Below are 14305 nucleotides of genomic sequence, written 5' to 3' on the forward strand. Positions count from 1 at the left end.
ATTACAACCCTCGTACTAAGTGTTTTGTTAAACTCTGAAGGATGAGATTGATGGGGTTTGTGAGACAGACCGGAATGACCGGAATTATCGTGCATGGAACAGGTGAGGTTGTGAGAACGATAGTGTTTATTCAAAGTATACTGGGTGTTCAGAAAAGAATAATCAAAGTAACATGGAAAAAGCATAATGGGGAGCATTCAGGCCGAAAACAGAAAAACAGGGATTCTAGTAGTTGTGGTTTTCGAAGGTAGCGGGTTTGGGTTCCTAGGGAATTTACCAGATATGGAGGGGTCGTTGGATTTGAATAAGGGAGATCCTTTGGGCGGAAGGGAGTTAGATGTGGAACAGACTTCGTCTTCCTCACCTTCTTCTTTGGTATAATATTGCATCTCATCTGGGGCATTCCCCCCCCGCACCTGAGCATTACCTCGGGCTCCCCTACTCAGATGACCCCCCCCTCGCTCATCCACCTCGTATAGACAAAACACTGCTGAATGCAAAGCTATACTGTGATGATGTTTTTTATCAGTTCTCTCTGTTGCACTCTAAATTTATAGTGATACAGTTTGTGAATACTGTGCTTTTATTCCATGTCTTTCTTTTTTGTTTTAGGAGCACAAAACAGAAAACCGTAATATTAGGCTTCAAGTCGACACATGTTTCAGCTCTTTGCTTGTGATGCACTGTACCCTCGTGTTCACGATGTAAGTTTATGGAGCCATCTTCAGGACATATAGCTAATTATGGACTAAGGATCAGTCAGATGACCACCTCACTATTCATATCACCTTTTGTTAAGGTAGTCAAAATAGGGATTTTTTGGGCGGTTATTTCCAGTCAGAGTACTTGGTTTCACCCGATTTCTTCAAGCAGGAGCAACATCTTCCTTCCAGAGTCTTTTCTTGATTCACTGGGAGGCTTGGTATGCCAGGTTGCAACGTGTTCGTTTGTACAGCCCAATGGAAGGATTGAATCTCCTACAGTCATCAAAGGATGCTAGCACACGCTCATGTTGTTGTAAAAACAGATCACAGTACAGCTTTACATTTAGCAGTGTTTTGTCTATCGAGTGTTGTGCTACTGTGTCAAAATATACTATATATAATCACAGTACATTAATCCCCAGTCACAATTGTATTTGTTAAAGTTTTTGTAACAATTATGTGTAATCATTTTTTGTCTTTGAAACATTGTTAATGTTATTTTTGATGTTGTTTGGTCCAGCCGATCTTACGGCCCATTTATGTACACTGGATAAGGATTTCTAGAATAAGTGAGTGACAGGAGATGTTCTGGTCTTCACTCTCTCTTTGGCTGTCTGCACTAGAAGCAGCAATTTAGACATTGTGAGCATGTCTGTTCGCTCTCTTACTAAAGGTGGGCTAATCTTTCTCCAATAGACAGAAATATGTTTAGACTCTTACACAATCGAGTGTGGTCCCCCGATAACAAATAAACAAGTGGAAGCACCCAACAGAATTGTAAAGGCCCGCCGACAAAGAATAGGCTATTTCCTTAACTAGGGTGTCGGTTCCGTTACCGAAATGGTTGGCACGTCGCCGAGGGGCATATCGTCATCACTACATGGGTGCTAATGATGTTTTTTTTAAAGAAGATAAATGTACCTTTCTTGTTTGGTCCTGCGCCTCATAATACTGCTTTGAGGCTATTATCCATCTTGAAAACTGATGCCATCAGCAGGAAAACAGCCTCATCTGACAGTTGCACTGCGCCAGGGCGTGTAAGAAAGGTACGTTTATTTTTGTTTTCTTTTTTTAAAGAAAGACACCATTAGCATCCGTGTATGAAACTACACAGGTTCTCAGTGGTGAAGGGGGAGCGGGGAAGGGAAGGGGCGCAGGCCACCCAGGCTATTCGGAACACATACTTGTACTAGAAAATACAACTGGTATTCCGAGCATCCTGATTGGACATCACCCCCTCCCAGGGTGCTAATGAGGCAATATGGATGCCACTAGGGAAGCAGGAAAACGTTGTCTTCTAATGCTGTTAGATCTCTCTGCTGCATTTCATTTAGTAGACCACGACACACTCTGTGCCACTCTATCCAATGACTTTAATTTCTCAAAGGATGCTACCCAATGGGTAAAATCCTTCTTAGCAGATAGGACAGCACGAGTGTCTACCGGCAAAGAGTCGACCAACCCCATACCAGTTCCCATAGGCTTCCCCAAGGATCCTGCCTATCACCCACTCTCTATAATGCCGACACAAAACTGTTTTTCGCAGCACTGGATGCTATGGGTGTCATCTACACCAACTTTGCAGATGACACCCAGCTCCTTATTCCCCTGTCCGGTAACTACGAGCAGGATACACAGCTTACCAATCAAATCTATGCATTAATTAAAAACTGGATGGCCCACAATAGCCTGTCTCAATGATGAAAAAACAGCTGCTTATAGTTGGGTCCTCAACTAAAATTAACACCTTACAGTCAGACTATGCATCATTCAACATTGATGGCACCATGATACCAGTAATCAAACAGGTTAAAACCCTTGGTGTCTACTTAGTCGCCAATCTAACAATGACAAAACAAGTAAACACCCACTCCTCAGCCACCTCCTACACTGCCAATCTTATTGCCCTAAGTCGCAAGTTCCTCACGCCCAAAAACTGCGCCACCCTAGCAAGAGCCCTAATACTTTCAAAGTTGGACTATGCAACGTACTTCTAGGCATGTTCAGCACCAACCTCGCCAAACTCCAATTTATGCAGAACAAAGCACTGCGGGCAGCACTAGGAATAAAAAAGACCAACCATATCTCCAACACCAGGAGAGAAAATCACTGGCTACCCATCAAAGCGAGAATCCTATTCAAAACCTTATGCATTACGCCTAAATGCATTGCAAATAAAGCCTCTAAATACAAAAATCCAGTCATGAAAAAATCCTCCACCAGAACTCTCAGACCTAGCAATAATTCACTCCTTGTAATCCCAGGTTACAGAAGCTCGAGAGCTGGGGGCGGCAGTTTCAAAGCCTTGGCCCCCAGACACTGGAATGCTCTTCGGACAACTATCAAGAATGAAGAATCCTTCCAGCAATTAAAAAAAAACAAAAAACAAATCATTCAAAACTTGGCTAGTCAACCAATTTTAATAGACCTAGCCTATCCCAACCAGACTTCAACTTTGCTAACTTGATCAATACGTACCTCTGATATTATTACCATGTACTGTATTTTCTGTCTGACTACCTTCTGCTTATTTGTAAAAATTGTAATAGCAAAACTGTCTGCAACTACACCGTGATACCTGAGGGTCTAGGTGTATAATAAATGTATTAAATAAAATAAATAAATATGACCCGAGGTGGCAGACCGACCCTGTAGGTAATGGCCCGCCGCCCAGGTTTAGGGCCCGAGCAAATGTGTGTGTGTGTGTGTGTGTGTGGGAGGGGGGAAGAGGGAAGAGGGGAGTATTCTTGTGTTTTGCCCTGTGCGCAATACTGTCTAGAAACTGCCCAGACTATAGGATGGCAGTAACTAGCAAATATCGAATGCAAATACCTTGGAACTCGTGTCTAGTAACCGGGTAACCTGATAGCTTCCCTAAAATTCATGGCTCCAGAGCTATAGTGTTAAGCAGATGTTGTCCACAGAGTAGCACGGTTATGAAACTAAGGTGCATTCATTTCACGAGAATTAGCTGGGGGATCAGTGGCAACCCTGGCTGTGCTTTGATCTCAGACTCATGTATCCCCCCCCTGACCTAACTCAGAACAGTGGTCGAAGTGGGCGGGAACGGTCGGGAGCAGTGCTCCTCTACTTTTAATTAAGTTTTACTGTTCCCATACTTTTATATTAAAAAGAAACCGTTCTGGAATTAAAATAAAAGTGTAGGAAGAAGTTGAAACTTTCACTTACAGTGTACTGCACTAAACGTTCCGCTAAACAGCAGGTACATGTGTTTTGGAGTTTGGATTGTGGGTGGGGGAGGGGGTAATGGGGTCTGTGGGGAGCGGTGCAGGCCAGTAGGCAACATAGTTCCACTACTTCTTTTCATACACTTCGACCACTGACTCAGAATGGCACCAGCGATGAACTATGCAGCGTCTAATCCTGGGCGTAGGAAAGTCCCATTCTTTTTTATATTCAAATGGCAAAGTCTGTGTTTTGCTTCCTCTTTCTTTTTAACTCAGAAACTAAAACCAGCTCCCACCCTTCCTACCTCATCACTTCCCGTTTTATCAGGGTCGCACTGGGGCATAACATTTTATCGGGCACCAGTGAAAAAGTGGCCCAGAGTTGCAAATGGCAATTCAGTCCTTTTGTGACACACTGAATAGTATCCAAGGGGGAGTTTTTTTTTGATAAAATGTAAAGCAAATTGTGCACTTTAAAGAAAATGTATTCAGCAACATTAGCCACAGTGGAGTAACTCATCAATCTGTACCACATTGGCCAAAAAGTGGCCCACTGTGACCCAAAAAGAAATGGGCCCACATTTTGCGTTTTTGGTTCAGGCATTGCTCTATAGGCGAGTCCAAGCCTGTGTTTTATTAAGATAGACATGAGTCACGAGTCACACAATAATCTCTTTTCACAAACGTATAAATAAGGTCCCCTCTTGCTGCGCTTGAGCCATTCCTTAAAACATCCTTGGTCACTGTATTTAACCCTTTACTTTTTTTTTCATCTTTGGCTAGTAAGTGGTGCTTTAGTTTCACCTATAAGCCCACCGTTGCAGTGGAGTACAGCTAGCAGTGAGATGGGATGAGAGTAGTGACAGCTCGGGGGTGTTGTTGGGATTTTCTTTCACCAATTGACCCACCCATAGCAATGATAATCAATATGGGCATTACTACCCACTACCTGCCCATCCCCACTGAACACACATCCTCCAAAGATCACTTCGCTAGCCATGTCACACGTTAATGCTGTTTAGGGCCTGCCTGTGTTATTTCTAGCAGTCTCCTGGGAGTTAATGGCTTATTTGCAGCTGCAAAGGCACTAGGGGTGGAATACAAATGTCCCTTCAGCCGCTTGCTTTATACTCAATGTGTGTCTCCTCGCATATGTTCTTTACACTGTTAAAAACAAGCATTGTCAAAGCCAACAGAGTTTAGCACGTGTATAGGTATTATACAGGTAGTGGTCTATCCCATGATTACACAAAAGCCGTTGACGTTGCCCATCCGTGTTTCTTAACCTGGATATCATCAAACAGATACAAATCAGGGCTAGTTCTTCAATTAATGCAAAACATTGCGCCATGTCATACTCTGCGTTCCAGTTTCTATAAAATCCCTCATGTGGACAGGACTTCTCTGCTAGCTCCGAGCATGTGAGCCGATGTGTATGCTGCACACCACGTGCCACACCCGCTCCAGACACACTTGGCCTTCCTAGGTTCCGAACTTGAGACCTGGAAACAGAAGTGGGCAGAATAACTCAACCTGCTCCTACTGCCTGCCCAGTCGGCACTTTTGCTTCGGGGAACCAGCAGCAGAGTTCCTAGTCTTCAACTACCCCAACCCCTTCGCTAGGTAGACTCCAATCGCCAGCCATCCCCTTTTGCTTTCTACTGCTTTTGAATCCTTGATGGTTACAGCCCCAGCCTCACGCCATCCGATGGGCCATGGTCACTGAAAAGTGGTGATCGGTCACTCCCATTCCACAAAAAATAGGGACACGTGGGGGTGGGGGGCAAATATACCATGGGGTGGGCACAGGAGGATCTTCGGTCGAGAACAGATTGAGGAAAGTGTTGACATATGTGGGAACCGGGCTGTGCACGGGTGTCTGGAGAGAAAGGTCTTCGGAGAGGGCACCACTGGAAGCGGTAATATGCAATTTGAAAAAGTGTTGTTACTAATATTTGTTTCACACCAAAAACACCTTGCACTGGGGGGATATGCAAAAGGGAAGAGATATGCACTGGCTACTCTTAGTCAGTGACCAGGTGAACCGTGAACGGAAATAACCATTGACCTCTATTATTACTACAGATATTTCTGAAATAACCGGGAGAAGCCAGTGCATGTCTCCTCACTGTGTACGGAAGTCTCCCACATAAAAGACAAAGGCCCTCATTACGACCCTGGCGGAGTGGGTCTACGCCAGCGGTATTCGCGGCGGACCCGTCCGCCCTACTACGAGATCCCGTAGCGCCATGGTGAGTTTTACGCCCGGTTTTTCCGGGCGGAAAAATCCATGGCGCTACGGGACCTCGTCGTTAATTACGCCACCGTAATTTACGGTGGCGTAATTAACTCCTTCCCCACTCCCATTATACCCTATGGGGCAAAAATGGGAATGGGGAAAGGTAAAATGGGGATTGGGGATTTACCGCCCCGCCAAGGTCGGAATGGGGCGGTAAATCCGCCAACCCCCATGGCGGTATCGGCAGCTTTCCGCCGTGCTCCATGGTGCATATTGCACCACGATCTCCGCCAGGGTCGTAATGAGGGCCAAAGAAAGAGGACAGGAGTGAACAAAACACCACAACATTTAAGCATCAGAATGTGGTGCATGTATGCAAAGTGGCACGAAGAGGAGGCATGGGTTCTTGGCAGCAGCTACAGAGAGCCCTGTATAACCTGCAGGCACATGTTCAAATCCCAAAAGGGGAGACACCACTGTCCATCCTTCCAAGAGCAATACAAAGATTACCCTGGAGTTGGGTAATAAAACAGATTAATGAGGGGGCCAAGGGGTAATTAGGTTATTGGTGTGTGATGTTAAACAGTTTATTATGCAACAGTGTCTTCTTGGACTGTACTACTTGGAGCGCCAATCAATGCTGCTCCCAGCCCCAGCCGACCACTCCTCCCTGGCACTCCTGCTTCCGTCAGTTCCTGCTGCTCAATCTTTGGAACTCACTAACATCACATTTCCCTCACTCCTCTACCTCACCCATTCTCTTGGCCAGGGATACAATCTCACCTACAATCTCTCCTTTCCCCCATGCATTTTTAAATGATTAATTTGTCTTTTTTCCAACATTCAAAACACAATAATGACATGCAGACCAGTAACCCTTTTCCAGTTGCATGGAGTACATGTTTACTGTACATAATGCTGTGGTTTGCATTTGCCCCAGGAGCCCTCATGCAGGTCTTGTCCCACCCGTCCCTGAAAGGAACACATGGACACCGATCCTGCCGTATCGGGCTCCCGGCGCGCACCACGTGGGACGTTGCTGTCGCGCCACACGACCACATCACACAACACAGTAAACAAATCTTGTTGCGTCCCTGTAGTGTGATCCCAACACCCACATTCATCTGAATCAACTGCCTGGGCTGAACCTTCAGAGTAGAGGACATTTTGTAAGTGAATACAACAGCATCAAAGTGTAAACATTAGAGACCGGATATGACGGTGTGAACATTAGACCCAGGAGATAGGATGGGGAGAGAAATAAGGCGGCACATTGAAGACTGTCGACTCAGAACCAAATTCTGTGCTCCATATGAAATAAGAAACAGGGCATCCCCGGATGGAACAACACTTTTCTTATTTGCTCCATATTCTGTTTCTATAGTCACACAATATGAAGCAAATACGAAAAGTGTAGTTCCATTCTATTTCTATAGTCACACAATATGAAGCAAATAAGAAAAGTGTAGTTCTTTTCTTATTTTAGGCATCACACTTTTCTTATTTTAGGTGCAGCTCCGAATTAGGCCCAGGGTGAGTAAAAACTACAAACCGCGGGCAAGTCCTAGAAAAAGGCTTAAATGTATGGCACGTCCTCAACACTACTTTTTCGATGCCAAGCAATGGATGTAGGTGTCGTTAACACAGTGATAACTGTCCCTAACAATGTGGTAGAATTCAGAGGATGACATCTATAGAGGAGACATAAACACACTTTAAAGACAGATCGTGGGACAGTGAAAGAAGGCAGTGCAATCATGCGAGTCAGGGGATGGGGCATCAGCTCTTAAATATTGCCAAGGGCCCATTTCTCTTGAGAGCAAGGACCGACCTCCTCTGCCACGCGCAGAAATGAAAAGTGGGTTTGTACACATCTTACTTTAGCAACAGTTCCTTTAAAGGTCAACACTTAATTTACGAATATAGCCTGGGAACGAAATCTTGCCAACCATGCATGCAACCATTGCTATAGTGAATAGCATTTGTACTTTTCCTAGCCAATTGCAGCGTGGATTAAGAAAGGATGATTGCTGACGTCCAATTTATGAACCGGGGCTTACTCGCAAACACTAAAAACTTAAGACATTGCAAAGAAAAAGCTGTGCAAATTGTGGCTAACTATGGGTCACCCTGGTCACTCAGGGACATTTAGATTGGATACAGGGAACCTGCCAACCCGTGACTGGGGTGATCCCTGCAACTAAATTCAAATAGACAACACTGTTGCTCTGACCTCAGGTTGACCAACAAGTGTTGTATTCTACATGCAGAAGACCAATCCGAGCCATGGATACACTGATCTGGTGAACATCAGAGCAGCAAATCTGATGACTGACATCTTTGCCACAGTTTAAAGTCATATGCACCAATGTTGTTTTACATAATATTTTCTGTAAAAATAATCCTTAGTGTGATCTTTGTACCATCGTAGACGTATACGGGAAAAGAGAATTAAAAAAAAGTAACAGACAATTGGAAGGTTTTTCTACGACTTTAGTAATTAATATGTACATGTCAGATTACATAAAAGAGCAAATCAAGACCTTTAAAGTAAGATGAAATGACAAATCCGATTAATTGTAAAGCTTCTGAACCAAAAAATAAACCACTTAATAAGCTGAAAAAATTCTAAGGACTCCCCTGGAAGTGGATTGCAGTGGTGCATTTACAGACATTTGATCTTGTCCAGGAACTCTGATCTTACCAAGCATGTGCCACCAGTTTTTTTTTATTACTCCCCATTTTTAGTTACTCATTTATCTCTCGGGAGAAATCTCTGTTTACACGGTGCTGCATGTGGTTAGTGATTGTTGGCAGTAAATTACAAACTTGATGCAATGATTGACAATATCATAGGCAGCACCAACTGCACACCAAAACGGTTTCTGCAGTAGCTGCTGATGTTGCAAAGGGTCTAGTTTGGGGACTCCTATCTAGAAGAGTAGTCTATCGCATTTTCCAGGAGTTTTTGTTCAAGGTGTACTTGGATTGAGGATAGGTTTGTTCCTAGGTGTTTTCTGCGAAGCTACCTTCTGAAACAGACGATTTTTAGTTGAGTGACCAGAGTTTTTAGACGTTAAGAGATTGCCTATGGGAGATTATTTCCAGTAGACCCTGCACAGTTCTTCAGTAGGGCGTGGCCCCTCAACAAGATGCCATTTTATTTTGGTCATGTCATAAGTGGTGAGGCATTCAATAGGCACCAGTTTACTTAAACAGGCTCCAAGTTACCCAAAACAATGCTTGCTGTGCTGCGCTTGGCCCGACTAAGCATGAACGTATCTCTGAAGCTAGGAGATCTGTCCACTGCTCCCTCTCCGGGAAATATTTCAATTCAAAATCCTCTCAATCATCCATCGCTGCCCGTCAAACAATGCCCCTTCATACCTAGCCCAGAGTCTCAATATACCAACGTCCACCGGACCACCGAAATCCACCCACAGTCACTGCCTCTTCGCCCCGAGATGCAGATGCAAAAGAGCCGGGGGGTACAGCTTCCAGGTGGTGGCAGCCAACCTCTGGAACAATCTACCACTTTACCGCCGATTCGGACCCTCCTACGCTCTGTTCAGGAAAACGCTCAAGACCCACCTGTTCAATTAACCATTTACTGTACGCACCCACTTCTCTGATCATGTCTGCAACCACCGCCTAGCTGCCCAAGGGCTTTGCACGCTTCAAAAAATTGAAAATAAATACAAATTAAATAACGTTTGTTGTGAAAGCCTTTTGATCACAGTAATGATACTGTGGGAGAATGGAGTTCGAGCTTCACTACAGGTTGTATACCAACTGTTCGTATTACAATTGTCAGAATGACAAATGAGCTTCTGCACAATTGACCGAATATAAACTGTCAATTAGGATATATATGCGGAGGGAAAAACCCACCCATTCCCCCCCTAAACCTCCCACCCAATCCCCTTATATTAATTATTATTACCCCATCCTAACCCTATATATATATATATATCCATACGGTCAATTGTGCAGAAGGTCAATTTGGACCACTGCAAAATGGTCAATTGTGTCATTCGAGCAATTGTACTCTAACAATTCGGGTAATACCACACTACACACTCCAATATCTGTCACAGTTGGTTTGGCTGGATCATTGGCAATGGTAGAAGAAATTAATAGGCTTGCAAATAGGATTAGCTGTGCCTCTTGGATTTGTTCCTGGGTAGTATCAGTTCGATCACCTCCATTTTTTTCACATGGGAACCCACTTGCCTAAGCATGGTGTACCAGGTGTATCGGCCCTTAGACGTTTGTAGCTCTAGCTCGGGCTGCTATCACGCAGTTCAGCCCACAGTAGCAGTGATAATCACACAATTATGAATCCTCTGGAAGCTGTGCTGTGGATGCTGGCGCTCGGAACATCTACACACAGGGCCTACGGCTGCCTCTACCATGAAGTGACGTGGGTGGTTTTCTAGTGCACAACTGTGATGGAGCTTTACCAGAGGCATTTGAATAAGTCAGATGTTGGACCTATTCCAGTTGCCACACTCCTACATCCCAGGCTTTCATCTTCATTCGTATCAGACTCTGCATTTCTGTACGAGGTCATAGGCTGTGGCAGAAGATAAGCCATCATTTATAGCACAGCCTTTACCAACCGCTACTATGGAACACCAAGTGCCAAGACGCCATGCAAAAGGCAAAAGCTGGGCTATAGCAAGAGACAGTAACATAACCTCCACCCTCCCTAATCAGATGGTCTACAGTCGATCACTGGCCACCATCAGAAACCTTTATGCCTCGGAAGCCGAATGGTCGAATAAGCCATTACTGCTGACCAACAAATACTCAAGGGGTAGCTCATTCCATACTATCCCCCTGCCAGAATACACACTAAACGCCCCGTACGTCACCATCCAGAAGAACCACAGTCTTTTATGGTTGCTATGAACAGCTGCCACTGCCATATGTTTCTGTTCCTTAGGTAGGTGGGCAAATATTACCGTGGACCTGAATGGACCACCACCAATGACCCTTCAGTCCCTCAAAGAGGCAAGCTACATTTTGTTACAGCTGTCAACTACCAATCGGCTCCACCGTGGACCTTCTACTTAGCAAGCCTGACCCATGCCCATTTACATCAATGACTGTTATACCTACACTAGAAGAGCTCGGTCAGGGGAGGTGATGGGAGGAACTACTAGCCAAGGAATAAGAAAAGTGTATTGCGAGAGAACATAGGTTAAAAAAAAGAACTGAGAAAGAGCTAATGAGGAGCATAACAGAAGCAGAAGGAATGCACTGTGTTAGAGGTGGAGAGTGAAAGACGAACAAAAAAAAAAAAAAGTGTAAAAACTAGAGAAAGAAGCCGAAAAGTAGAAGTAGGAATATGATAGTTAATTTTGTGAGGAAGAAGAGAGACTGCACGGAACCTGCAAAGGAGAGGAACTAAGGGGAAAAGCCCGGAGAACTCCAAGTGTACGATACACACAGGATCCGGGAAGGAAAGAAGTTACATTTCAACATCAAAAAGCTAAGAATGAGAAGAATTGCAAACATGGCCTAGCTTGAAGGATGAACACAAGTGGCATGAATCCTTTGGATGGAAAATAAGGGGTGAGTAAAGTGAGCCCAACATGTCAATTCCCCTTGGCAGGCATGGCACCCTGCATTGGCATCAGTGGTGTCTCATCTTCCTTTTCCTGAACCAAGGATGCTTCTGGATTGGAGTCACTGGTGCCGCCTCTTATTTAGATCTGCCACCGTTTTGATTGCAAATAACCAAACCATTGGTGATCAAACCTCCCTCGCAAAACACCTTTCCATAGCATGTTCCCGGTGCGTCCAGCCCAGGGTTCCACTCCCCCTTTGTGGCTACTCTCTATGTTACGAGGAAGGAGGTAGTAGATATTGATTTTTCGTTGACGTTTTCTTACCTTAATAATCTCTTGTGCAATCTGCCTTGTTTTGTTGATATCCAGCAACGTCTTTGGATCCCTCACAACGGAGTGAAGCGTTCTTCCTTTGCAGAAACTAAAAACATACAGGTAACAAGAACATGAGTCTACTTTTCAGACAAAAACAAAGGTCAAATCAGTGCACATACTTTAGACATTGCAAATACTGGGGCAAATGTGGTTCTGGTTGGGGCCACAAAGTCAACTGTGGCAAGTTGAAGGTAGTGCTCCATGCAGCACCTAGAGAGTGTTATAGGCAACATCAAATCTCCTATTTTACCTATTGTTTGCCCTACTATTGGGTGGCATGAGGCAAGGCTGTTCATCACGCCTGCTTTTAAAGGCCATTGATGTGGGGATCAGGGGGATGCAAGAAGGATTGTCTCAAAGCTTTAAAGGGAGGCTAATATGTGGCTTTGACCCATGAAATAAATGGCAGTCTTCCAACAACAGACAAATAGATCACCACTCTGCAGACCATTGTTCTAAATCAATCAAGAATTCTTCAACTACAGTAATTGGTTTAATTGAAACATTTTCTTCAGGTAAAATACAGAGCACCAGGTCTCTTTGAATTGTCTGGTTAATCCACGATTAGTGATGCTCGGATGTTGGTACATTCAAACGTATCAATATTTAGGTTATTTAATATAAATCTATTTTATTTTAATGTGTTTTAGTTCATAGAGGTTCACACCATATACAATGTACAGAGAAAGAAACACCAAAAATAAAAATAATCACGTCATACAATTCATACACCATTCGATAAAAATAGAAAAATGTACATAGCAAGTTTAAAACTAACAGTGTTGCATAGACATCTTAAATGCAATACATCATCAATCATGAAGTGCCTGATGAGTTTTCAGATACCCTTTCATTTAATGATAGCTCCACCACTAGCCATACACGCAAAGCCTTCTTAAAAGTGTTCAGAAAGTGGCTCCAAAATACGCCATTGTTTAGACTTTCGTAATTATTCATGAAAGAGCCCAATAGGGTCACGTGGAGAGACCCATGTGGCCGACATTCAGTTAGGATGTGGCCTGCAGTCTCCACTTAACTCTTTTTTTTTACAAATGCAGCAGGTTAGATCCAGTGTGGTTGTTGTTTCCAAGGGTGCCTGCATTTGAGAGTACAGGTCATTTGTTCAATCTCAACAGTAAAATAAACCTTTGGAGAGCAGGTGAGGAGCAGAACATTAGGTAACCTTGGGGAGCTTTAAAACGATGCATTACATATTTAAATTCTTTATAGCTGCTCAATTTTTACATATGTTCATAATTTTAGGCCCAGTCCCACCTTTCCAGCTTTGGAACAAATTATTTCTGTAATATGTGATATTCAGATCCCCAATCAGGTTTCCAAGATATATCAGTAATGATCAAGTAGATCGATTGTGCATACTTATTGCACCTATCTATGCTGTTTCCTAAACGTTCTAATAATGGACACACAGGAGGCACTCGTGTAATAAAAAGTAAACATCTCGTTTTTAACGCAAGGGTAGGTAGAGAAGTAAGGCTCAGCTCCAGTCTAAGTGCCTCAGTTAGAACATTCAGATATAATGGACAGGTGTGTGCTATGGAAACTTGCATAACATTAAAATAAGAGTGTGTGCCTTGATGCATAAGAGTGTGTGCCTTGATGCATCGCTAGAAAATGGCGCATTGCCTTTAGTCTAACAGTTTGGCTCTCACAATGGAATAGGTATGCATCCAGTGATTACTGCCCAGCTTGTACATCAGCCAGAGAGGAAGGAGCACATTTCCTGTTTTTTTGCCCTCTCTACATTAAACTCAGAAAATACTGGTGAATATCCTGACTAAAGCAAAACAAAAGAGGTGATGGCTGGAAGGTTTAGAATTAATCTTAACCTCTGGTATTGCTCTGGGCAACCCTACAGACCATTGTTCTTCACATGCCAAGCCATTAAAAAATGGGAAAGACCATACGTAAATCAGGCTTGGTCCCACCCCAAAAGGGGCAGTCCAGCACGAACTGATCGATCACATCCCTTCTGTATGAGACCACAAGAATCCCCAGACATGTTTTAGCCTTATCAGGCCTCATCATTGAGCAGTAGCGTGGGTCTCTAGGTCCAGCAGGCACGTGGCCCACGTCTGGGCCTACCTGTCCCACTCGGGGTGACTAGAGCAAAACAAAAGACATTAGGATTGTGTATGGTCAGAGAAGCTTTGATGATGTAACCTTCGTTCCAAAAGTGGTGCTGGGCACGGCGGAATATTT

At 43.9% G+C, this 14305-nt stretch overlaps 1 protein-coding gene across 1 annotated transcript in view; it reads right to left on the minus strand.

Annotated features, from left to right (window-relative positions):
• The window catches only part of KSR1 (kinase suppressor of ras 1), a 736034-nt gene that overhangs the window by 80529 nt on the left and 641200 nt on the right, over positions 1 to 14305 (minus strand). The window contains exon 15 of the mRNA XM_069614610.1: positions 12032 to 12128. Coding sequence (XP_069470711.1) covers positions 12032 to 12128 — 97 coding nt within the window. The remainder of the gene's footprint in view (positions 1 to 12031; positions 12129 to 14305) is intronic.

Source organism: Ambystoma mexicanum, chromosome 9 (genome assembly GCF_040938575.1).
Source record: "Ambystoma mexicanum isolate Mex_15411 chromosome 9, UKY_AmexF1_1, whole genome shotgun sequence".
Classification (NCBI taxonomy): domain Eukaryota; kingdom Metazoa; phylum Chordata; class Amphibia; order Caudata; family Ambystomatidae; genus Ambystoma; species Ambystoma mexicanum.